Below are 26,710 nucleotides of genomic sequence, written 5' to 3' on the forward strand. Positions count from 1 at the left end.
CTTTGGAGAGAACACAATTCTCAATACATATAAGAACATCTTGCGCAATAAAACTTACAAAATCATTTATTTATTTTTTTTTTAGATGGATGATCCTGCTGGTTATAGACCTCCATTTCACACTGAATTTTAGAACTGGCTCTACATCAGTAGATTATGCTTTATTACATTTAATCGCTTTTCCTCAAATAGATAGAAAATTAAGCAAAGGAAAAGAAAGGAACGCCACTGTAATACAGGAAAGGAGAGAAAGAAAAACACAAAAGGTGAATGAGGCTGCAATGTTAGTGGATCCTAGGGTAACCAACGGGGTTTAAATGAACGGAAAAAGGAGCTCCAGCGGGAAGGTGCAATCCAGAAAAACACCTGGGTTTAGGTGGACTTTAAGGGAAGGAAATCGTAACCGGTTATCAGAGAACTCTAGAAGGGGTACCAGAGTAATGACCCTTGTGAGTAAGAGGATTTTGTACTGAATGAGAAAGGGGATGGGAAGCCAGTGATGTTGAATAAGGAGAAATGTAACGTACTCAAAACCTAGAAGCATGTGAGAGGATATGAACTCCTGTGTTTTGGATGGTTTGGTGGCAATGAATAGAGTACAGAGGGAGACTGGTACAGATGACATTCCAGTAATCCACACGAGTAACCAGAAGTGCGTCAAGAAGTATCTTTTGTGATTGCAGCTCAGGCTAGGGAGAAACAGTCTTAAATTGACAGAGAAATGAAAAGTACATCTGTTTTCTTACTTAAATGCCCTTTGAAAAATTCTGTTCATAATGAATGGACAAAGGGACTCATACTGGCATCAGAACAAGAGTGGAGTGATAACATGATGGCAGATAATGACCTGAAAGCTCCATCCAGTCTGCCCATCAAGATAAACTCATTTTACATGGTATGCGATTATATATATATATATATATACCCGAGTTTGATTTGTCCTTGCCATTCTCAGGGCACAGACCGCAGAAGTCTGCCCAGCACTATTCTTGTACTAAACGTTCTGAAGCTAACGATGAAGCCCCTTAAAATTTACACTCTAGCCCATCCCTACCTGTTCAGTCACGATCAGGGAATAGATCGCAGAAGTCTGCTCAGCACTGGTTTTGCTTCCCAATTACTGGTGTTGCCACCCAATTTCCGCTAAGATGCCATGGATCCATTCCTTTTCAACAGGATTCCTTTGTGTTTATCCCACACATTTTTGAACTCCATTACCTGATTTCATCTCCACCACCTCCCGCGGGAGGGAACTCCATGTATCCACCACCCTTTCTGTGAAAAAATACTTCCTGACATGAGTCTGCCTTCCTACAACCTCAATTCATGTCCTCTAGTACTTCCGCCTTCCCATCTCCAGAAAAGGTTTGTTTGCGGAATAATGCCTTTCAAATATTTGAAAATCTGTAGCATGTCACCCGTTTCTCCTTTCCTCCAAGGTATATATGTTCAGGTCAGCAAATCTCTCCTTGTACGGTTTGCAACATAAATCCCACATCATTTTTGTAACTTTTCTTTGCACCACGTCCAGTCTTTTTACATCTTTAGCAAGATACGGCCTCCAAAACTGAACACAATACTCCCAAGTGGGGCCTCACCAAAGACTTGTAGAGGGGCATCAACAACTCCTCTCCTCTGCTGGTTATACTCCCTCTCTATGCAGCCTAGCATCCTTCTGGCCACGGCCCGTCACCTTATCACATTTTCTCTTCACCTTCAGATCTTTGGACACCAACACCCCAAGGTCTCTCCTGACACGAGCTTACTAATGCTCTCCCCTCCTATTCAGTATCTCTCTTTTGGGTTTCTGCAGCCCAAGTGCATCACTCTGCACTTCTTGGCATTAAATTTTAACTAGAATACTCCAGAAACCTTACAATAAAAACTTTGAAACAAAAAGACAAAAAAACAAAAACATAACATATAAAAAATAAGCATTCAAATAAATCATTATATCTATATATCTATCTAATATAATAATTCGTACCTCCAACGTTCTGAAGCTGACTCCGAGGCAGCGTGGCAGTGAAGCCATGTAGTGTTTGTAACCTGTGTAATCGCACTCCTGATCACTGCCCCGCCCTTGAGGGAATTCTATATAGAGTGACACGTCAAGCACGAGGCGCCAAAGGACTCAACCCGCACCCGCTAACAAAGGTACAGGAGGACTCAGCACCTCTTCCGCACTCCAACCGAAGGCACACGCGAGGGGCAGCCGGACTCAACACTGCCTGTACTGCCGCTGTCACCCCCCTCTGAGCCACACGCCACGCCGCCCCCCCCCTCCGGAATCACAGCCAACGCCACTACAACACCCCTCCTACCTCACCTGCGCCGTCCACACCCCACGAGGTACATGCCCCTGCAACCCCCCCCCCCCAATCACCGACTGTCTCTCTCACACACATCTTCAACAGTATTGGGACCTCTGCAGCATTTTGGAAGCCATTAGGCACAGGAGAGTCACACATACACACACCCCCAGCAACGCAGCCCTCCCTCCTTCCCTTCCAGTTCAAGGCCGCCTCCCTCTGAATTTTAAAAGTCTTCTTCAGTCGTGGTTATGGCGGCCGGCAGCAGCGGTACACAGCGTGCAGGCTCGGCCCTTAGTTCAGTTTTCCCTTCTGTCTCTCTCAGCTCTGGTCTCGCCCTCATTTCCTGTTTCCACAAGGGCAGGACCACAGCTCAGAGAGAGAAGGGAAAACTGAACTAAGGGCCGAGCCTGCACGCTTTGTACCGCTGCTGCCGGCCGCCGTAACCCCGATGAAGTAAGTCAAAAAGACTTTTAACATTCGGAGGGAGTGGGTCTTGAACTCGAAGGGAGGGCGGAAGGGAAGGACGACGACCCTGGAACTGGGAGGGAGGAGGGACCCTGGAACTGGGAGGCAGGGAAGGAGGGAGACCCTGGAACAGGAAGGGAGGGGACTCTGGAACTCAGAGGGAGGGAGGGGTACACATGGATGCTTTGGTGGGAAGACGACGAATCAAACAAATTTAACAATTTAAAATCCTAACACTTCCCTTAAAAACATTAATGGCAGAAGGTGATTACCTTGCTAGCGCCCGTTTTATTTCAATGAGAAAAGGGCAGTGGCGTAGGAAGGGGGGGGCGGTCCGCCCCGGGTGTACGCCGCTGGGGGGTGTCAGCTCCGCGCTGGTGCACTGCCCTCTCTGCCCCGGAACAGGTTACTTCCTGTTCCGGGACAGAGAGAGCAGTGAACCAGCGCGGAACCGACACACCCCAGCAACGTGCAGTCGGGGCGGATCGGCCCTCCCACCCGTCCCTCCAGCGGAAGGAGGGTGCGCCGTGCTGCACCCGGGGGGGGGGGAGGGGGTGCGCAGCGGCGACCCGCCCCGGGTGTCAGCTCCCCTCGCTACGGCTCTGGAAACGGGCTTTTTTTTTTTTTTACTAGTGTGTATATATATAAATAAATGTGATAGGTGCTCAGTTTTTATAGCACATTACACAGACCGGAGTCTTAAACCGCTGTAATGACATCTTGCCCACATCATTGCACCATACTTCATCCTTTACAGTCCATATAATATCAAAAACTTCATACTGTTACTTTGCAAAGCAAAAGATTCAAAAAATACAAAAGGAGTAACACTTATCTCAGGGCATTATGATGATGTACATCCAGGAGGTGTGGTTCTTACGAACATCTGTCCAGTGTGTGTAATGCTTTTTCTGATGCAGTGCTTTCAAGTGAGTCTAATTAGCCAGCATTATAAAGCCATAAAACCAAAGTCCACAAAAACTCAATCCCAGAGATTTTGCTCACAGTTCACATTGGCAACATTTTTTATCCTCAACACGGTCCATGTTTCGCATGGGATAGCAGCACCAGGATATATCTGCAGCTCAAAGAGACTGGTGCTTTTATTGGTTGTAGATATTACTTGGATGCAGAGTGAAAATATGGGAAAAACTTTTTAAAAAAGTGAAAAAATACAGGAAAATATATGAAAGTTATAATTTCATTAAACCTCACATTGTACTTCATAGCATAATATACTTGTAATCCGTTACTCTAAAATAATCAAAACATAACAGTGTAAATTTTCATTGCAGCTAACCTCAGGGTGGAACTATGTTCCCATCGGGACCCAACAAAAATGCCAGCGCTTGCGCAGTTCACTTATAAACGTCATAACAGAATCCAGAAAGTGCGGGAAAGCTCACAACAGAGTTGTCCATTCTATTTCCCTATTAAGACCACAAGGGGTCACTGTGTTCCATCTGAAGATATATTGTTGCTCCTTTCTCAATAAAGCCACTGAAACATTGCCACCATACATAAGAAAGACTTGAGTTAGAACTATAAATTTCAAGTCATATTCCTTATGGTTCAGTTCTTCCCAGTGTGCCACCAGAGGCACTTCTTAATTTCCAATTCCTTAAATTATTAAGATTTTCAGTAATCCAATGCTTTATGCGTCTCTTGGTGTGGTCAATATACCATAAATTACCTGAATGGTTTCTCCATTACAGGGTGAGTTACTGAATCAGTCTGCCAAGCAAATCTGCAATAAATGGATTGGTTACAAATTGAGTGACCCCTTATGCGCGATTGATCTGCATTAATATCAGCTCCAGAAGAAGACAATATCTTACCCAAGTTGCACGCTCTGGTGTAAGCAAATCTAGAAAACTGAGAAAAACCATGCAGGGGAAAGTAATTGCCAGTGTTTCCTGATGAGGTTTCTAATGGCAGTATTTTGACAGGAGAATGGCAGAATGCATGTTAAACAGTCATCTCGTTTCTCAGTTTTGGACGGCGCTTCTAATAGCCATTGGTGGTAGACATTTTTCTTTCTCTTGTGCACTCTCTTATTAATCTTAGTAGGATATCCTCTCAGCTGAAAGCTTCTGTATAATTCCCTAGCACAAAGTTTTCTTGCGATCCACATAATTTCTTTAATTGTAAAAACTGACCAATGGGAATTCCCTTATTTAGTGGATATCGGATGAAAGCTTTGATAGTGTAAAAGGGTGTTCGAATCAGTAGACTTTCGGAACACTGTAGTGTCAAATTTGCCATTTAGGCAGATGTTTATATCCAAATAATTAATGCTAGAACCTGCTTCAGAGGATTCAAATGTGATGTGGCTGTCACATGAATTTAAATATTAAAGAAACTGATTCAATAGGTGTCTCCACGCCACAGTACAATCACATCGCCAATAAATCTTTTCCACAGGACGACGTGTGTCACGATTGTGAGGAATGATCCAGAGTAGTGAGCCCTTGGGCCACTGAATGTACAAAAATTTTCTTCTGTAGCACTCTGTTCTTGTTGATTAAATTTCAGCTTCAACTTCCAAAAGAAACCTGTGAAGATAATGACGATTATTGAAAGCGTCATACCACCCCATGGGGACAAAAGATAACCCAAGATGTAATACTTCCAATTGCTGCAAAGATAAGACTTTAAAAGACAAATTATATACTACTCTTTCGGGCTGCTTAATTGCCGTCTGCTCCTGTTTGGTTTCAATTGGGGTTGAAGTATAATGGATTGGCTGGTTGTACCTCCTTGTGATAAAAAACATTAAGTGCATTGTCAGAGGCTGAAGCCACCTGGGGTACAGATTTAGATGAAAGTCCTGAACTAGCTTCTCCCAGGGTTATCTTAGAGCCTTCGTCATTCGAGGAACCACTGGATATGTTAACAAATCCAACTCTCTTCATTTTATGATACCTTTTAGATCTTCTGTTTGCATCCATCCAGGGATAAACATAACCCCTTGTATAATCTATTTCATCTTGCTTAAATTTCGATATTTTCTGACCGTGGATTTCTGCACTATATTTCTCTATCATATTTAGATGTAGTGTACATTGAGTGTCATATGCAGTATCACCCAGGATAGTTTTCATCCTATCCAATTTATTCTGTAAATCCTTCTGTAGTTTATCCACAGTTAGCAACATAAGATCTAACGAGCATCGCGTAATAACCTCATTCCATTGGAGTACAAACTCTTTATCATCTAAAAAACATGGTTCCTTATTCTATCTTAGCCCTCTAGGTATTCTTTGCACATGACAATATTCTACTAAAGTCTTCATATTGAATTCCGTCCAGATTACCAATTTATGTATTCGTGCTATATCAGACCAGTCCAGCCCCAAACATTCTTCCCCAGATGAAAACAGTCTATCTCTAGCTGGCGATTCTTGGATACGTTCTGTGGGTAAACCTGATTTTTAGAGTTCCATCCGGTAGCCATTAGAACCCTTCATAAAGAAACTCTATAGCCAGATACTGGGTTAACTCATTAACCGGTTTCTATAAGTATAAAACTGAAATAATCCAGAAACCTTACAATAAACTTTGAAACAAAAATACAATAACCAAAACATGCCTATAAAAAAATAAGTATTCAAATAAATCATAAAATATATATATAAATGTGATAGGTGCTCAGTTTTTATAGCGCATTACACAGACTGGAGTCAAACCGCTGTAATGACATCTTGCCCACATCATTGCACCATACTTCAACCTTTTCAGTCCGTATAATATCGAAAACTTTGCAAAGCAAAAGATTTAAAAAAACGCAAAAATGAGTAACACTTATCTCAGGGCACTATGTAATGCTTTCTCTGATGCGGTGCTTTCAAGTGAGTGTAATTAGCCAGCATTATAAAGCCATAAAACCAAAGTCCACAAAAACTCAGTCCCAGAGATTTTGTTCACAGTTCACATTGGCAACATTCTTTATTCTCAACATGGTTTATGTTTCGCATGGGATAGTAGCATCAGGAGGATATATCTGCTGCTCAAAGAGACTGCATCCAAGTAATATCTACGGCCCAGGTTTGAGAACAAGCAGGATGCTTGTCCTCGGAGAATAAATGTTTCAAGGAGTCATAAAGGAGAGCAATTGTTTAAAATGTTCAGAATGTCATAAATGTTTCAGAATGAAGAGTACTCTGACACAGCATAAAGAGATTCATACAGAAACCATTTAAATGCTCGGAGTGTGACAAATATTTCAGAATCAAGGGCTACCTGAAAATTCATGAAAGAATTCATACAGGAGAGAAACCATTTAAATGTTCAAAATGTGATAAATATTTCAGAAGCAAAGAAATGCTGAAAAATCACGAAAGAATTCATAAAATGTAAGCCACATTGAGCCTGCAAATAGGTGGGAAAATGTGGGATACAAATGCAGCAAATAAATAAATAAATAAAAGCATCAGAGTGAAAATATGGAAAAAAACTGAAAAAATACATGAAAGTTATAATTTCATTAAACCTCACATTGTACTTCATAGCATAATATACTCGTAATCCATTACTCTAAAATAATCAAAATGTAAGTGTAAATTTTCATTGCGGCTAACCTCAGGGTGGAACTATGTTCCATCGGGAGCCAACAAAAATGCCAGCGCTTGCGCAGTTCACTTATATACGTCATAACAGAATCCAGAAAGTGCGGGAAAGATCACAATAGAGTTGTCCATTCTATTTCCCTATTGAGACCACAAGGGGTCACTGTGTTCCATCTGAAGATATACTGTTGCTCCATCCTTTATGCGTCTCCTGGTGTGGCCAATATACCCATCTGCCACTGGGAAAATAGATCCCATAAATTACCTGAGAGGAATTACAGTCCATGGACCACCGCAACTTGAATGGTTTCCCCGTTACAGGGTGAGTTACAGAATCTGGGATGAGATATTGTCTTCTTCTGGAGCTGATATTAACACAGATCAATCGCGCATAAGGGGTCACTCAGTTTGTAATCAATCCGTTTATTGCAGATTTGCTTGGCAGATTGATTCTGTAACTCACCCTGTAATGGAGAAACCATTCAAGTTGTGGTGGTCCACGGAGTGTAATTCTTTTTCCAGGGCTATCCATAAAGCTTCTTCCTTTCCCCAGGTTCCCTGCATTTCAGCCACTTTGATATTGTCTCTCTCATACAGCGCCACTCCTCCACCTCTTCGGCCCTCTCCATCCTTCCTAAAAAATTATAGCCCAATACTGTCACATCCCATTCATGGGAATCAATGAACCACATCTCTGTAATAGCAACAATATCTAAGTTTTCCTCAAATATCAGGGCTTGCAAGTTTTGAACCTTTTTACGTAGACTATGAGCATTTGTGCTCATTGCTTTCCATGTGCTTAGTGAATTTAGGTGGTTTTCTATATTTAGATGACCTTGCTCTCTGCCATCATGTTTATTCTGGGGGTGGCTTTCTGAATTCCCTTGTTTCCTTTTGTCACCCCCGCCTTCTAGTTTAAATGTCTAGAAACATACTGTCTGAATTTCTCCCCAAGGATCCTTTTTCCCATCACAGAAAGATGTAGCCCATCATTACAGTACAGCCAGTTATTTTTCCACGTATTACCCCATTCTCCTATGTATCTAAAACCTTCTTCTTTACACCAAGACTCAAGTCACTTATTGAATGCCTCTGTTTTGCGTAGTCTTTCCTCTCCCCTCCCCCATGTAGGAATTACTTCAGAAAAAGCCACAGTCCGAGCCAAAGATTTCTCTCCCTCCCCAAGCTTCTGGAACACTCTCTATGCTGGAAACTTGCTATTGTTGGGCAGGTCATTTGTCCCCAGGTGAATTACAGCATCAGTATTTGAAGCCTTGCTCTCTTCTCTGATCACTTTCAGTATTTGGTCGGTACATCAGGTAGTTGAAGATCCTGAAAGGCATTTCACTAGGTTGGAACCCTTGAACTGTGTTCCTAAGTTAATGCCTCTGATAATGGAGTCTCCCAGCAGTAAGAATTTTCTGCTTTTCACCAATCTGTCATTGTTTGGGGGATGTTTCTTGGGTTGTGCTTTCATTGCTTCTGGTTCCACCACAGTACTTATTTTTTCAGCATCATAATGATGCAACGCAGCAAAAGAATTTGACAGGGGCAAAGGTTGGGAGGATGAGTGCTTCTGTGTTACAAATCTTAGTCTACCAGAGCCTACTGTGACCCATCTATTCCTCTGTTGTTTCATTCTCTGTGGTAGTGGTGGTGGTAAATTGGCTGGGAATTGAGTAATTTTGGATGCTTCTTTAATTGTAGCTAATTCCTTCTTGAGTTTGTTGATCTCATCTTTCAAAGCTGATGATATTTGGAGACAGAAAGGACAAGCTCTAAGGTTCCAGATAGTTTGCCTTAGAATTAAAGCAGAACATGTACTGCACTGAAAGAAGGTCATGTTGATGTGATTCACAAGAGTGAAAAGGTGAACTATGATCGGGGATAACAAGGAGTAGGATTGACCAATTACGGTGAATGAAGATACGTGTCTCTTGATTGCCCTATATAAAGGGAGTTCACCTAGGGGTAGGCGGAACTATAGAGTCAGACCCTCTGCAAGTGAAAAGACAGGTCTATTTTTTTTCTTTTCTAGAACAGAATAGGAGGTAATGTCAACAGTTTATCAGGAAGATATTAGGACACAGGTAACATCAGTTTACAATCAAACCAAGTCTGAAAATGCCCAGCTTAGCTCAGACAGCTGTCAAGGTAAACATGACATGACATGAGTGTCATGGTACTCTCAGAAGCAAGTGACTCTTAAGACCACCTCTCAGACAGGGCCTGGAACAGCTAGTCACCTGTGTTGTCTGTTCTAACTGGGGAGGGGACACTGAGGATGGTTGAATTTAATGTTTATTGTAACAGAAACAGAGCTGTGCCAATTCTGTCGAAATGGACTGCAGTGGTTTGTTCACTCTGTCCCAGCCATTTTATGACTCATGGAGCTAAAAGAAAGTTACTGTTAAAGCCTGCAATGACAGTAGCAGGATTTCAGCAGATAAGTTAAGGGGTAGGCAATTCCAGTCCTCAAAGGGTCAAGGCAGGTCAGGTTTTCAAGATAGTCATTATGGATATAACTGCATACCAAGGAGGCAGTGCATGTAAATCTCTCTTATGCATATTCGTTATGGATATCCTGAAAACCCACCTGGGACTTTCAAGGACCGGAACTGCCTACCCTGGCCCAATGCTACATCCTCTCTCTCACTAGCAGTTGGGATGTAACCCCTAAACACACGAGAATACCCTGACACTTTGTCAAGAGCAAACGGTAGAGTGTCCAACCCTGGGCTGCTGGCAGGGTCTAAGCAGACTACCATGAGCCCCCCCCCCCCCAAATCGGGCACAACTGCAATTACTTCTCCCCCACCCTATGTATCTAGTTAAGCTCTGGAACTTGTTACCAGAAGAAGTGGCAATGGCAGTTAGTGGATCTGGCTTAAAAAAAAAAAAGGTTTGGTCAAATTCCTGGAAAGAAAAGATCATACTCTGCTATTAAGAGAGACCTGGCCCGTTAAATGCCCCAGAACTGGCTATTTGCAAATTTTCAGCGGGATGGGCTGGCCATAACCTGCAGAAAATTCACAGCTGGTTGTATCACACGATTGAACCGGCTATCCGCCAATTTTCAGCGCAAGTTTGGCAACCGTATTTGGACGCATGAATACCAGGCCTAGCTGTGGCTGGTTCAAATTTAACCTGTCAGTGCTGATCATCAGCTTGGTCAGTTAAGTTTGAACTGCACAAAAATAAACCAGATATTCAATGCTGGTCACCAGAAACAGCCTGTCATTGAATATCGAGCCCAAAGAATAGAGGTGCTTGAACATAAAGGTAAAGAGCCAGGACAGACTCAGCCTGCTCCCAATGGTCAGAAATCAAGGCCATAACCTTTGTAATATAAAGCCACATCTGGGCAGTTCTCCACCCACGGCTTCCTTTGATGAGTTCTGGTGCCGTACAGCTTAGGGGTAGTTTTGTGCTCCTAGGAACAAGGTTCTCATGGCAAGTGACATTCAGTGGGCCAAAAAAAACCCAGCAGCATTTAAAGTGCAGAGAACTATTAGAAGAAAAAAAAAAAAGAGACATGTTTCTTGGTGCCAGGGGAGGGAAGGTACTCAGTTCCTGGCATATACAAAGCAAAGGATCCTATTCACCACCTCCATGGTCTCGACCTCCTCTAGAACTATGTCATAAGCCTCCAGGTACGCCTCACGGTTCTCTTCCACCTAAGAATGAGGAAACAGAGCAAAAGCATTAGTGGGAACAGGAAGAGGATGCTGTGTGCCCCTGATGAAGGAGCAGATGCGGCAGGCTTAAGAGAAAGCAGAGTAGAGCAAGTCCAAGGAAAGCATTTCCTCTACATCAAGGAATCTAGTCTAAAAGATCAGAAGCCAAGAGAAACCTGTCCTGGAGAATTCAGGATCCTTTCTTAATGCCTCATCAAGTGTTTTCTTCCAATTCTCTGGTGACAGCAGGGATTTTGTATAAGGACCAAATGTTGCTTGTAGACATATGAAGCTTTCTTATAACCCAGGGCCACTGGGGGGGGGGGGGGGGGGGGGGGGGGTAAAATTCCCTGGCCCAGCCTCAGCAAGCTTCTTCCTGCTGCCCGCTTCCGGGTCTGTCCTCCCCTGCTCCTGCGTGCCGCCCAGGACCCGGATGATTGAATTAGCGCAATATCGCATTAATGCAATCATCCAGATCTGACTGCCAGCACGGACAGGAGCAGGAGAGTACAGACCATGGGAGCAGGCACACAGGATGCAGCTTGCCGGTGACCCAGGCCCCTCCTTGAAGGCAAAGACAGAAAGGGAGCGGGCGGGGGGTGGGGGTGTTGGATCGTGGAAGTGCAGCTTGCGGCGGGTTCAGTTCTGCCCCAGGCCCGGCTCTGTCACTCAACTGCCCTTAACTGGAAAATTCTTTGTGCACAGGCTGACAGAGACTTCAGAGACACCACTTAACAGAACCCAGAAATAGACATCCCCAAAAGAAAAGGGCTGGAGGAAGTGGCTTGCATACCTGAAATGTGTGGGTTGGGAATTTTTTGCACCAGAAGCGATCAAATGGTTTCTAACAGCAATTAATTTAGTCTCAGTTAGAGACAATTAGCAGTTAAGAGTGTAGTTATCAACATAGGCTACTGTTAAGACATGTTAGTTTACCACTAATGCCTACTCTTTTAGCACAGGTCCCTTTTATGTCATGAGACCTAGTTCCCAGGAGCTGGGGTTAACAGTACAATACCATGTCTTAGCAGTAGCCCAAGTTCATACATTTCCAGTGACTGGGTAGGAGGGCCAATCCTAAGCCACATCTGCCACAGAAGAACAAGGCCCGTAGAGGAGGGCTGAGTAAGCTTTGGTTAATCATTTTACAATTCAAGATCCCCACCTTATCATTAAGGAAGCCTATCTTCAGGATGCTGTCCACCCTGGTCACACCATCTGCCATAGTGGGATCGCCCAAGGAGTCCCCCAGCAGGAGGATGTTAGTCCGCTCACTTTGCTGCTGGAAGTACTTCGTGTCCGCCAGGACGCTGCTGTTCTTGTTATAGGTGTGAATAAGCTCCCCTTTAAATCCCATCAGAAGACCCTGCAGAATCCAGATACATGAAACTCATAAGCTTCTGTGAACAGGTGACCCTGGCACTCGGTCTTCACAGCACTGCCTGGCTTTAGCAGGAACTTTACATGATTTTTATTCCCCATCATTTTTAGTGTAACCACACAGACCGTGGAGGTGAAAAAATATGTTTATCCTGCAGGTGATTAAGAAGAAGACTGATATAAAAAGACAAACATATTTAAATAGCACAAGGCTGTAAGTAATGCACAAGAATAAATTCTAGAACAAGAGGTGAGAGTGTATAGCTGGGAACATGGAGACTGGAGATGACAGTAATGTTCCAAAAAAAACAAAATCTATGAGGGGCTGATTCAGTGTACAGCGCTGCGTACGGCTAGTAAAACTATAGAAATAGGAAGTAGAAAGTAATGTGTTGGGGCTCTGTGCTAATGCACACAAAAGAAATTTTTTTTTTTTTAAAGCTATTCTCTCACACAGTAAGAAAACTGAATGCAGATGAGCTGTGCACAAAAACCATGCACAAACAGCAGAGAGCACACCAGATGCCTGCCTGCATAGGTCTGCACCAGCAGCAATTCTATTGGCCAGCTGAAATTGCAAGCACATATATCCACGCAGCTGCTAGAACGCTGATTGCTATTCTGTGCATACGTTTTTTTTTATCCGTTTATTTATGTTCAGAAATAGCATTCCAAACAGGAACACAGATGTTGGCACACACAAGATGAAGTACCAATAAACAATGTCAACGGAGCAGCATTTCTTTGATCCAGAACATTTTTCACAAAGCCAAAAAAAATGCCACTATGAGGCAAGGATGTTTTGCCTCAGACTGCAGTCTTGGAAGGTGGGCGATGAGCCCTCTCTAGCTCCAATTTTTCAGAAACTTCTATGTCCAAAAATTTAGGAAGCCAGCTGACCAGAAATGAGATGGTTATCAGAACCCTCCGTCCCTTCCAGTACGCTGAGAATTCTTACATTGCTTCTTCTGCTGCGATTTGCTAGGTCCTCGAGCTCCATCACGCAATTTTGTAACGGCAGTGGTATTAGATTGAGCTTATGGCAAAGATGCTTCTAATCATGCTATAGGGGAGAGGTAAGTTCTTCATTGGTTTGTTACGATGATGCCAGTTGAGAATGAATAGATTCCAATTCCTGTCGCATTTCTCTAGATATGGCCATGTGGTTTTGCATGAGTTTGTTTTTTTTTTAATACTACGGAATTCAGACATAACACAGGATCCCTTCCTGGCTCTGCGCACCAGTTTTGTTGGGCGATGGCGGGTTAGATTTAAGCCACATCCAATTTATTTTCCTTCATCTTGCTGAGAAGACAATCAAAAATTACACACACACACATAATATATATATATATATATATATATATATATATATATATATATATATATATATATATATATATATATATACAGTGGTGGAAATAAGTATTTGATCCCTTGCTGATTTTGTAAGTTTGCCCACTGACAAAGACATGAGCAGCCCATAATTGAAGGGTAGGTTATTGGTAACAGTGAGAGATAGCACATCACAAATTAAATCTGGAAAATCACATTGTGGAAAGTATATGAATTTATTTGCATTCTGCAGAGGGAAATAAGTATTTAATCCCTCTGGCAAACAAGACCTAATACTTGGTGGCAAAACCCTTGTTGGCAAGCACAGCGGTCAGACGTCTTCTGTAGTTGATGATGAGGTTTGCACACATGTCAGGAGGAATTTTGGTCCACTCCTCTTTGCAGATCATCTCTAAATCATTAAGAGTTCTGGGCTGTCGCTTGGCAACTCGCAGCTTCAGCTCCCTCCATAAGTTTTCAATGGGATTAAGGTCTGGTGACTGGCTAGGCCACTCCATGACCCTAATGTGCTTCTTCCTGAGCCACTCCTTTGTTGCCTTGGCTGTATGTTTTGGGTCATTGTTGTGCTGGAAGACCCAGCCACGACCCATTTTTAAGGCCCTGGCGGAGGGAAGGAGGTTGTCACTCAGAATTGTACGGTACATGGCCCCATCCATTCTCCCATTGATGCGGTGAAGTAGTCCTGTGCCCTTAGCAGAGAAACACCCCCAAAACATAACATTTCCACCTCCATGCTTGACAGTGGGGACGGTGTTCTTTGGGTCATAGGCAGCATTTCTCTTCCTCCAAACACGGCGAGTTGAGTTCATGCCAAAGAGCTCAATTTTTGTCTCATCTGACCACAGCACCTTCTCCCAATCACTCTCGGCATCATCCAGGTGTTCACTGGCAAACTTCAGACGGGCCGTCACATGTGCCTTCCGGAGCAGGGGGACCTTGCGGGCACTGCAGGATTGCAATCCATTATGTCGTAATGTGTTACCAATGGTTTTCGTGGTGACAGTGGTCCCAGCTGCCTTGAGATCATTGACAGTTCCCCCCTTGTAGTTGTAGGCTGATTTCTAACCTTCCTCATGATCAAGGATACCCCACGAGGTGAGATTTTGCGTGGAGCCCCAGATCTTTGTCGATTGACAGTCATTTTGTACTTCTTCCATTTTCTTACTATGGCACCAACAGTTGTCTCCTTCTCGCCCAGCGGCTTACTGATGGTTTTGTAGCCCATTCCAGCCTTGTGCAGGTGTATGATCTTGTCCCTGACATCCTTAGACAGCTCCTTGCTCTTGGCCATTTTGTAGAGGTTAGAGTCTGACTGATTCACTGAGTCTGTGGACAGGTGTCTTTCATACAGGTGACCATTGCCGACAGCTGTCTGTCATGCAGGTAACGAGTTGATTTGGAGCATCTACCTGGTCTGTAGGGGCCAGATCTCTTACTGGTTGGTGGGGGATCAAATACTTATTTCCCTCTGCAGAATGCAAATAAATTCATATACTTTCCACAATGTGATTTTCCGGATTTAATTTGTGATGTGCTATCTCTCACTGTTACCAATAACCTACCCTTCAATTATGGGCTGCTCATGTCTTTGTCAGTGGGCAAACTTACAAAATCAGCAAGGGATCAAATACTTATTTCCACCACTGTATATATATATATAAAAGGGTTTATTAGTGGTATACAAGAATTGATTTGAATTGAACTGAATCTGATTTTGAATTAAACTGGGGCACAGCCTACAAAATTTAATAAGCTACAGAACAAAGTTTAAACTGCATCTGAACCTCAACAGGCTTCCAATTTATCTTTACAAGTTTGTAAGATAGGTATATATAAATAACTTTTATGCAAATTTATGTATATAAATCTGCATAAAGTTTGTTTAGCAGAGGTAAGAAATAATATTTGAGAAAGATAGTGGGAAGAGAACGGTTTTTAGCCTCTTCTTGAAGTTGAGGTAGCTGGTTTTCTGTTTTGATGGGAATAGGTAGAGAAAGTTCCATATTTTGGCTCCAAGAACGAGGAATAGAGAGCTGAAAATCTGATTTCTAATTGTCTTTTGGAACGGTGATGCTAACATCACTTGTTGTTTCAGTCTGACTGGACCAGATATAATGAAGTAGTCTTAGCAGTTCACAGGTGAAGCGCTGTATGATTTTAAAAACTAAACAAGCAGCGTTGAACCCGAGTCTTTCTGCTATGGGAAGCCAGTGCTGTTTGTTAAGATGAGTTGAAACACTAGTATATCTATTCAATCTTTATATTAGTCTAGAAGCTGTATTCTGTATGATTTGCAGTTTTTTCTTGATATTGACACTTAATACCAAGAAGTAGAACATTACAGTAGTCCAAGTGAGGTAGGACTAACATTTGGACTAGTAGTGCGAAGGCTTTTTAGTTGAAGAATGATCTGACTAGATGTAGCCGTCTCATTTTAAATAAGGTTTTCTTCCATAGCTGGTTAATATGGGAAGCAAAGGTAAGTGAAGAGTCAAGCAAGACCCAGTACTCTGGTTTCAGATTTGACTGTAAAAAGCTGACCGTTGGTCAAAGATATTGATGATGGGACCTCAACTCCATGACTTTGGAACCACAGGACCTTGGTTTTTAATGCAATCAATTTAAGTATATTGGTCAGGGCCCAGGTGCTGACCATTCACTACAGACTAAGTTAGTTCTATATTTTATGCTGCCACTGGTAAGAGAAGCAGGATGTCTTCCGCATAAGATACTAGTAGCTCATTAAGTCCCAGTTGTATTGAGGCAAAGGATGACAGAGATTAAACAGAATAGGCAAGAGGGGAGATACCTGCGGGACCTAGGAGACCAGAAGTTGTAAAGTTGGTTGTTTTGCTTTACAGAATAACTTCTATTTGAAAGGAATTCGCTGAACCATTTGAACACAGTCCCTGTTATTCCTATTTGATCCAGGCATTCGAGTAGCAATGTGTGGTCAACTACATTGAACGCTGCCTATATATTGAATTGGAGAAGAATTACTTGGTCACCTTGCATAGATGTTGTTTGGCATATATAGTTAGAACTAGCAGCAATGTTTCTGTACTATGTGACGATCTGAAATCAAATTGTGATCAGTGTAAAATAGAAAAACAATTTCCAGATATAAAGAGATATTTACTAATGTAGGTTTCTAGCATTTTAGTAAAAAGGGGTATGTTTGCCACTGGACAGTAATTTGCAGGTGATGCTACGTCTAGCCCAGATCCCTTCAGTAGTGGAGAGGGAACAATTTTGCCCATGTCAGGAGGAAGACTGTCAGTTTTTAACAGCTCATTGAGATTATCAAGTAGCCAGTTGGAAGCATAGGGATGGATCTGAATAGGTGTTTTGGGCATTGATCCAGGGAGCAGTTGGCTCGGGAGCATTTCAACAGCATTGATCTTATATCCTCAACTGTTGGTTGAAAAGATTCCCAGTTTTGAGTCCTTGGGTTGTATGATCTCTGGTGATTAAGGCTGAGCTACAGGTTGGACTATTTTCCTCTGTTGGTGTAGCTTTAGATAGTTCGGATCTAATTTGAAGGATCTTATTGGTGAAATGATCAGCTATGTCTTGGGTGGTGGGACATGTTTTTTGTGAATGTTCATCCTTATTAGTGGAAACTAGCGTTTTAACTAAGGAGAAAAGTTTTTTGTTGTCAAGATCATCTCGACCTATTAGGCTGCTAGAGTATTGGCGTTTTGAGTCAGCTACCTTCTTTTTGTAGCGTCAGAAGGCTGACTTCCATTTGGATTTATCAGTAGTATCTTTGTTCTTTCTTCTTCAAGGTGTCGACATTCCTTTTTTAGGATGGATAGTTCCTCTGTAAACCATGGCGAATTTCTGGATGTCTTGACCTTTTTAGTAGTAAATGGAGCAATTTTGTCTAGCATGGCTTTAATAACTTTGATTAACCTGTCAGTAGGCAGAAATCTTCTTTTCCCTGAAGGCAACTTGTTCTTCATTTTCCACTGAAAAAAAGGGTCAAGTCCCACAAACAATTGATGACATCTATTCCTCTATTTGGAACGCGTTATCATCAAACATATAAATGGCAAGAGGCGTACTCACTCGCAAATGCGCAGTAGAGACCCTCTCTGTCCCGCCCCCGCGTCAATACGTGATGACGGGGGCGCGACAGAGAGGGAACCTGCGCACCTGCGAGTGAGGGAACTGCCGTCGCCACCGCTCCCCCCCCCAAGGTTGCTGCCTACCGCTCCCCCCACCCACCCGGAGTCGCCACCGCCACCCACCCTCCACCCGGCCCGGGTACCTGGCTTCACTATTCAAACCGCCGGAACGCAGCACACAGCTCATCTGAGCTGCTGTTGGCCTTCCTTACCTGCCTTTGTCCCGCCCTCGCCGACGTTACGTCACAAGAGGGCAGAACACACGCAGAGAAGGAAGGCCGACGGCAGTTTCAGATGAGCTGTGTGCTGCGTTCCGGCGGTTTGAATAGTGAAGCCAGGTACCCGGCCCGGGTGGAGGAGGGGACTCCGGGGGGGAAGGGGGGCTGGTAGCGGCGATTCCGGGGGGGGGGGGGGGGGGGAGGGGCAGCGGCGACCTATCTGGGGGGGGGGGCTTTCAACCCCCCCTTCCTTTACTAGCCCGTTTTTACGGGCTCAATGGCTAGTCTTCTATAAGATACAAAGGAATTAACTACAATTCATTTGAAAACTTTTTTATTTTGCAGGTTCATATTACTCAGAGATTCTTAATATTCCATCTGTTTTTGATCTATTTTATATCTGATGTCAATTGATTGTTAGATGCCATCTCTTATTCTTTTGTTTGACTGTTTCACTCAGTAAAGACTGATATGTGAACTGAACAGGTAATGCAATGCAATTTATGTGTATAAGTAGCTCCTCAAAATTAATCTTTTCTGTGAAACCTTTGGACTATCCACCCTCAATAATCATCTTCTTTTCCTCACGCCCACCCCTCCTCCTTGTCCCTCTGATACTGCTTTTCTGTTATTGTTCTACACTGCATAGATGCCTTTGATGGCTACCTTGCGGTATATCAAGCTCTGTGAAATAAATAAAATAAACATGAGCACCTGGGTTAAAGAATTGCCCTTAAGGGAGTAATTTTATAAAGGCTATTTTGCAAATATAAGCCAGTATATGTATGTAAAATACCTCCTATAAAATTACCTCCCCCTCCCTGGCCTGAAAGTAAATGCGTCCTTTGATGCGACTCTGCTGTAGGCGAGTTCAGGATCAGAGCACAAACGGTATCACAATTTGTATGCAAATAGTTCCTTCTGAGCAGGTGTGAATAACCACAGCTTCACTTTAGTCGTGATTTCAGCCACTTTTGTGGGGTAATTTTATAAAGACACATCAGCTCCTACTTGGCCTCTCAACCTAGGTGACCTGTTATAAATTGACCTTCCTAATGTGTTCTTCAACCTTTTTTCCAAATCTTTGCTGCTTCCTAGGATTTACTTCTGTAACACAAAATGGTCATGATCAGCCATTTCACCTTTTCATCAAAGTCCATGTAGTTGGCAACCACGGTCACGTTTTTATCTAAGACATCCGCCTGCCGAAGGACCTCCTCCAAGACATCTCCGATGCCAGCCGAGAAGATAAACAGAGGAACTTCGTTACTGTACAGTCCTTTAAAGAAAGAGTTACATTCATCCCTGCAGGGGAAGAAACAGATTGGTGGGGACTGCTTTCTGGAAAACTCATTGTTAAGAGCTATTTGGGCAGATTTGGGATTGTAAAGCATCATCCTTTGAAAAATGAAAACGAATTAAAAAAAAAATCAATGTCTATTTATAAGCAAAAATACATGAAGTTTAGTATTATATGCAGTATAAACCTATCTAGATTATATACATTTTTCTATAATTTAGGGTATTGCATACAGTAATTATATACTCCTGTTGCCCTGTTCACTTTTTTTGGTTGGGGTGGGGGGAGGGGGGGAGAGGCTACGTTTCCCGACACAGTCAATTTAAGTATGTCTACCCAAAAAAAGCCTGAATGATTAAATACCTATGCCAAACAAAAAGAAAACATTTCTATAATTTGTTTCACAAGGTCGAGCGGGCTATAAATACAATAATACTGCGCTTTTGCTTCCTTCATTCACCTCAGACGAGTATATGACACACTTGACCTCTCACCTCAGCTTTGCGCCGGATTCCTTCACTGCCCCAGCTATCTCCTGCTTGGGAACCTTCTGCTGAATCAGGAGATCATGGGCATCACTCCACCTGGAAGGAAAGGTGGTGTCAGGCCTCCACTTTAAAACTTAGCTGCGCAATGACCCTGAAGACTAGCAGAACCCCTACTAGGTTTCCAGTTAGTCAGTCACAAAGAAGAGACTTATTTTACTTGAGCTGCCTATGCACCATCAGCTAAGCCTGTTCTAAAAGAAAACTGGAATGTGGATGTGCAAGGTGGTCACAGATATTGGGGGTTAGTGAAGGACTGAGCAGGGAGGATTGCAGGCAACCACTAAATTCTAACGTATACTAGATTACTACCACAAAGCTCAGATGAACGGAAAAGCTGCAAGAAACAAAAGGTTAATGTGCCCGATTTGACTTGCAAGAGCAGCCATATACTGACACCTACTGGATGAGGAGGGCATGGCAGGATTCACCCTGCAAAATCCTTAATTACTGACCAGTATTTGCTACTCAGAGGATCTCACCAGCCAGCCTTCTCCCCTCCTTAAAATTCCTCCCAAAAAAATGCATCAAGTACCTTTTGCGCATATACTAGAGAATGACACAATTACCATTACCGCAGTAACAGCAACACTGTTAAAAAAAAATTCCTGCACATGCGCCAACAAAAAACTTTTTACTGCCCCATGGGAATGGTAAAAACACTTGTTCTTGCAGTAAAAAAAAAAAAAAAAAATCCTCTCCTCCCCGTGGGTGTCACCACTTACACTTTCCTGCAGTCAGCCGGCAGCGATTCACACAGGCCAGCTTCCATGGCCTTCCTCCTGTCAAGTCCCGCTCTCTCTACTGCAATTTCCTGCTTAGCGTCAAACAGGAAGTTGCAGTAGAGAGGGTGGCACTTGGCAGGAGGAAGGCCATGGAGCTGGCCTTGGTGAATCGCTTGCTGGCTGACTGCAGGAAACGCAGTGTGCTTACTTACCTCACTGATGCTGCCGGCAGCCCAAAAATTTTAGAAGGACAGTGGTGCAGAGAGCTGGAAGGGAGCGAGTAGGAAAGAGCTGACCGAGGAGGTAAGGTTGAGAACTGGAGTCGGCATGATGGCTGAAGCCCATGAGGTTAGTAGTCTCCCTTCCCTCTCCTCTGTGCAGCCGTCATCCTCGTTCACACAAACAAAGCAAGCAAACCTATGAGCTGCTCTGTCCACGCTGTCGTTCTTTATTGTTGGTAGCAATTTTATTTGATCTCACTTATATTTTCAAGCATGTTGGCTGGTGCAGCATACGGATATACAAAAATGAAGCATTGGTTTTCATTCGTTAGAGTAGTAATTAGTTCTAAATTGTACATCATTGTGTCATTTGGAGGGGCTGGTTATAGGGACTCCCTGTATTCATGCTGAAATGTTTTCACTTAGTAAAGGGCCACCAAAACAGACATGTTATGAGTATCAGGTTCTTAACAATCAAACTTACTATTTATAAGTACAATTTTTTAAAAAACATTTAAATAGTTAAGAGACCTGGGAGCTTTTAACATCTTTTTTTTCAATGTCTACATCAAAAGAAGAAGATGGCATGTGGAAACTTGCTCCTTTGTTTTGTGGAATGCAGTGAGGTATTAAATAATGAGGGAAGGGCTTCCTTCATTCAGAAATTCTGTCCAGAGTCAGTCTAAATGTGGCAACATTGTCCAGTTCAGCACAATATTAGCCAAGTTCATTATGTTCAGTGGAAAATAAACCTGTTAGCAGATCTCGCGGGGATGGGGCACGGACGAGGACAAACTTGTCCCTGTGTCATTCTCTAGCATATACATCATCAGAATCCTGCAGACCTACCATTTAACCATTAAGGAATATTTCTCTTCAGTAGTCTTCTTGGTGTCTTTCTCCAGTGGACAGTACGTATTAAAAAGCTCTTGTAACTAGAAAAACAAAGAAAAGTCTGTATAAAACACCTAAAACACTTGCCAAATTAAAATAAATAAATTATATATATATATATTTTTAAGAAAATCACACAATGGTTCAAAAGAAGAGCCCGCATCCAGTAGCAATACACACCCCATATGTCTTAAAAGCTTTATTTTAAAATGTAATTTAACTTTTGAAATCTGCTTCCTTGCTATTTCCTTTTCAGCCTATGTCTTAAAAGCTTTATTTTAAAATATAATTTAACTTTTGAAATCTGCTTCCTTGCTATTTCCTTTTCAGCCTCTGTGGACAACTGTTTTCAGAATATGTCATCTGTGAACTCACTCACACCTCCATATGGTGGAACTCATTGGTTCACAGTAGTGATGAGGTCATCCATGGTATCACACATACAACAAGAACAGAGTTCCCTTTATTTTTTTGACACCATCTTCAAATGTGGCTGCTCCCAGAGGCTAACCACATCCGTCATTATATTACTTAATGCCACAGCCTACCTGTAACCCCACATACAAGTCTCAATTCTAGAACTTTCTGAGAGTCAAGATTACCTTGTTTCTGCATGTTTCACTGACAAGATGGCTGTTCTCAATAATATCTGGAAAAACACAAACACTTGTCAGTTCTCATGGGAGTGAACCTGGAGAAGACCAATACTATTCATCATTGGTTGCATACTCACTGTAAGATGTTGGGCATCTTCTCCCGTCACATTTAAACCGACTTAAAGTCATATCAAAATCAGAAATGACCTAAACCAGAGTAGAGAATGAGAAAAGCCATGAGCAAACCATCCCAGGCAGGGTCCATGGACTCTCTCCCCGAGGCACCTGAGTGGGCAACAGGCTTACAGGCTGCTTTGCAGGTGACAGCTGTATCTTTTGTGCAGCGCTTTCATTTCCTGCAACTTTAAGATGATGTGTTGGGAGGAAGGAGGTGGAATAACTCTTATGGGGTCCTTTTTACTAAGTTGCAGCAAAAGACGGCCTTAGCGCATGTACGGTAAGCCGTAAAAAATGGTCTTTTTTTATATTAATGGCTATATTCTAATGGCTTACTTGGTATTCCTGCATTAACCAATAAGTATGAGGCAATGTAGCTATACTAACAGATTAGTGCAGGAATGCCCCTCTCTGCCTCCCCCCCAACATATCTCCCTCAAAAAGGTTGGTGATACTCTAATTTTAAGCAGCACTAGGTATGTGTAAGCGTCTAATGCGGCTTAGGAAAAGCTACATATGTGGTGGGGATGTCCTGAAGTCAAGTATTGTTGCAGGTGTGCAAATTGAATCAGTATAAGAGGCAAGTGGGATCCATAGTCAGTAGCAATAGGAAAAGAAAGCAGATCACCTGATATTGAACTTAAAAGTGGTTTATTAAAATAGCCTGACGTGGCCACGTGTTGCCCACTCCAGGGGCTGCGTCAGTGGATAAAACTGATAAATACATAATAAAATACAAAAAAAAAAACAATAAAACACAATACAAACCAGTGGCGTAGCTAAGTGGGGCCACGGGGGCCTGGGCCCCCCAAATTTCATCTGGGCCCCTGGTTTTGCTGGCAGGGGTCCTCAACCCGCCAGCTGAAGCCTTGTTCAGCGCCGGTCTCCGGCGCTGCTGCGTTGCTTACCCTCTCTTCCTCCTCACGTTCTGCATGCTCCTTTAAGTGAAACGGAGCATGCTCTGTTTCACTTAAAGGAGTGTGCATGACAAGAGGAAGTGAGCAGAGCAGGGAATGCGGCAGCGCTGGAAACCAGCTCTGGAGAAGGCTTCAGCTGGCAGGGGTTGGGGACCCCCAGCAGCAAAAGTATTTGCTGCTGTGGGGTGCAGTGGGGGGGGGGGGGGGGGGGGGGTGAGGGCTCTGGCCCTCTCCCACCACGAGGTCACGCCCCTGATACAAACATTTCATGGTGTTACTGTAAATATCATCTGGCCAATAAAAATCAGCTAAATACCATCAAAAGTTGCTGAAAATAACATTTTTAAATATTTTACATTTCTAGATTTTTAATAGATCCCATATGAGCTAGTAAACTGCTCCACAATTTAGGCCAAACAATGTACAATATGAAGGACTTGTATTCATCCAATTTCATAAGGCAGAAAGAGGGAACATCCAATAGATCCTGTGCTTCTGATCCAAGGAGCCCAGTAGGCTGATACGTAAGTCAAAGAAATAATCACAGGTTCACTGGATCTGTGGTTAATTACAAAGACTGATCACCCCATCTCTTCATTTATAGTCAGTTATTCTAATTAGGATAACAAGAGGAGAGTTTTCATTAGCATTTTAATTACATTTAAGGTAAAATTAGTTCTTACCTGATAATTTTCTTTCCATTAGCCCAACTGATCAATCCAGAGACTTGTGGGTTATGTCCCTCTACCAGCAGGTGGAGATAGAGAGAACTTCAGAAGTTTACTATATATATGTGGTCATGTGCAGTCACCTTAACTTCAGTATTGTCAATACCAAAGCAGTGGAAGAAGGAAGAAGAAGTCCTCTCCTGCCTGCATAAAGCCCATGTAGGCTCCTAATCAAATGACGGAATCTGATGAAACTGAGGCAACTAGCAGAAAACACTCAACCCAGAACAATGGGCGGGCCTCTGGATTGATCTGTTGGGACTAGTGGAAAGAAAATTATCAGGTAAGAACTAATTTTACCTTCCATAGCGTCCCACAGATCAATCCAGAGACTTGTGGGATGTACCAAAGCAGTCCTCAAGTGGGGCGGGGTACTACAACCTCAGCAGATGGGAGCAATAATCCACAGGCCGTGGTTACATGCGCTACCACATCAAATCTGGAATGCCTAGCACTGCCACGCCAAGCCTGCAAAGCCTGGCAAGGGAAGGACAGCAGATCAAGTGGGTGATCTGCAAAAGCCATCCACGGAAAGACAGAGGACCAAGACGCCGAACTGCAAAGGGCAGCCAGGAAAGCCAGATGGGACACAGAAAAGGAACTGTGCTCTGGAAGAAAGCGCTGCCACCCACAACGGGAGAGACTGTCCCATACAGAGGCCAGCTGAAGAAATTGCCTCTCTCAGCCAACAGCCTTGAAGCCTGATTCCCTTTCTTAAGACCAGCCAGATGACAACATGAGGGTATGCTGGGAGGCATTTCTGCTCAGCAGGTCAGGAATCTGATGATCCTACCGCCGTGTGGGTGTTTCGTAAGGATTCGCCACCTTCCTATAAACCTAAGGCTCTCCAGGTTCTGAATATGTCTGCTTCTGATCTGCTAAACTTAAAATGGTGAGCACTAGAAGACCGCTACAGCTTTTAGCAGTGCATAAGGCAATGTAGGAAGTCACTTCTGCTCAGTGGGTCAACCCAGGCACTGCCCCACTATGCAGAGACGTAGCTAGGTGGGGTGCACGAGAAGCAGCTGCTCCCCTAAAAGGATTTTGAATAAAATGGCACCTATGCGAAACAGCTCTTCAGCTTCACACTGACGCCTATTCTACAAAAGGTCTGCTCCTCCTGACATCAAAACCGCTATGCCCACAACTGCCAATCTAAAAATGGTGAGCCTTCTTATGGTACCTTCCTATAGTCCTGAGCAAAGCCAGAAGCAAAGAGTTGGCCAATGGAACTTGCTGGTCACTTCCAAATAGTATAGGAGTATTTGGTGAACATCCAAGAAGCGGGAAGAGAAAAAGGTGGAAAGGGATGGAAGGCAGAAACCACTGTATGCAGAAAAGACAGTACTGTGCGCCCGTCACCAGTAGAAATTCAGAGGATCTCAAATGGATGAAGTCGGGAGTTCCGAGAACCTACCTGGACTGGATTGCTAAAGAAAACTAGGCTGCCCAGGACGATAGCCCTGGTGTCGTAAAGATAAGGGCGAGCCTGAACCAACCGAAAATAACTTGTAGACATGTCCTCAGGAAGACACTGAGTCTATAAGTCACCCAGGTCTTCCACCAACTTCATGGAGTCCTCAAACAATAGTTGCCCTGAAACGTGAGCTGAACCAACCATCGTTAGAAGCTGCATTCACCACCCAGCAGCGCAACTACATCAAATGACAGGCTGTGACTGCCAAAAAACGTCTGTTTGACACCCAAAACAAATCATAGAAGAAAACTGGCAAATAAGCCGGCCTCGACTCTACATCTGGCAAGTGGGAAGGCGGTTGACCGTCTGCCTTCTGGAAGGGATCCGAAATCTGTTGCCGCCAGCTACGGCCCAGCCTAGCAGCCTACAAGCTGCAGATAGCTACCTTCAGGGAGACAGAACTGAAATATCAGCAGAAAGCTGTGTTGAAATCACCCATGGAGACTAAATTGGCTTGAAGGGAACCATAGAGATGGGAACCAAAGCAGAGAAGTAACCCCTGAAGTGGTCTGATACAGACTCAGGCCCATGGGGGAATGTCCAAAAAAAAAAAAAAAAAAAAAAGAGAACCTTGTGTCCATAACTTGAACCTATCCCCATATTCTGGACCTGGTAGAGAAAGTAAAACCTGACTTGTGTTGGCACCTGTTGCTCAGAAGCAAAAGAAAGAAAGGACTTCTCAAGCCTATATGGAACACCACCCCGATAAGCCAAGATTTCTGAGGGAAACAACTGACTCTTGGTGACACTGATTACCAATCCTAAGGACTGAAGATGAGTAGGTATCTTGGATGAAGGTTGCAGAGTCTCTTGATAGAGAGAGCCGCAAATCAGCCAGTCACGAGGTATGGATGAACCTGCAATCCATCCTCACGAAGGAAAGCTGCCACCATGACCTTGCAAAAAAGTCCTCGGCAACATGGAAAGGCTGAATGACATGGTCATAAATCGCTAAGATCCCTCTGCAGCAAGGAGCACTGGGAATATGAAAGTAAGTTTCCTTGAGGTCCAGGGAGGCTAG

General features: G+C 43.3%; 1 protein-coding gene across 2 annotated transcripts in view; it reads right to left on the bottom strand.

Moving 5' to 3' along the window:
- Positions 1 to 10,185: 10,185 nt before the first annotated feature.
- NT5C3B (5'-nucleotidase, cytosolic IIIB) overlaps positions 10,186 to 26,710 on the bottom strand; it is a 35,854-nt gene continuing 19,329 nt past the window's right edge. The window contains exons 3-9 of one of the 2 annotated variants that reach the window (XM_030221326.1): positions 22,528 to 22,597; positions 22,397 to 22,443; positions 21,750 to 21,835; positions 19,904 to 19,993; positions 19,252 to 19,414; positions 12,191 to 12,391; positions 10,186 to 11,025 (exon numbers count right to left, since the gene is read on the bottom strand). In XM_030221326.1, coding sequence (XP_030077186.1) covers positions 10,915 to 11,025; positions 12,191 to 12,391; positions 19,252 to 19,414; positions 19,904 to 19,993; positions 21,750 to 21,835; positions 22,397 to 22,443; positions 22,528 to 22,597 — 768 coding nt within the window. In that variant the 3' untranslated portion in view covers positions 10,186 to 10,914. The remainder of the gene's footprint in view (positions 11,026 to 12,190; positions 12,392 to 19,251; positions 19,415 to 19,903; positions 19,994 to 21,749; positions 21,836 to 22,396; positions 22,444 to 22,527; positions 22,598 to 26,710) is intronic. The other variant, XM_030221327.1, reaches the window with a different exon arrangement.

The sequence above is a fragment of the Microcaecilia unicolor genome, chromosome 12 (assembly GCF_901765095.1).
Source record: "Microcaecilia unicolor chromosome 12, aMicUni1.1, whole genome shotgun sequence".
In the NCBI taxonomy this organism is placed as follows: domain Eukaryota; kingdom Metazoa; phylum Chordata; class Amphibia; order Gymnophiona; family Siphonopidae; genus Microcaecilia; species Microcaecilia unicolor.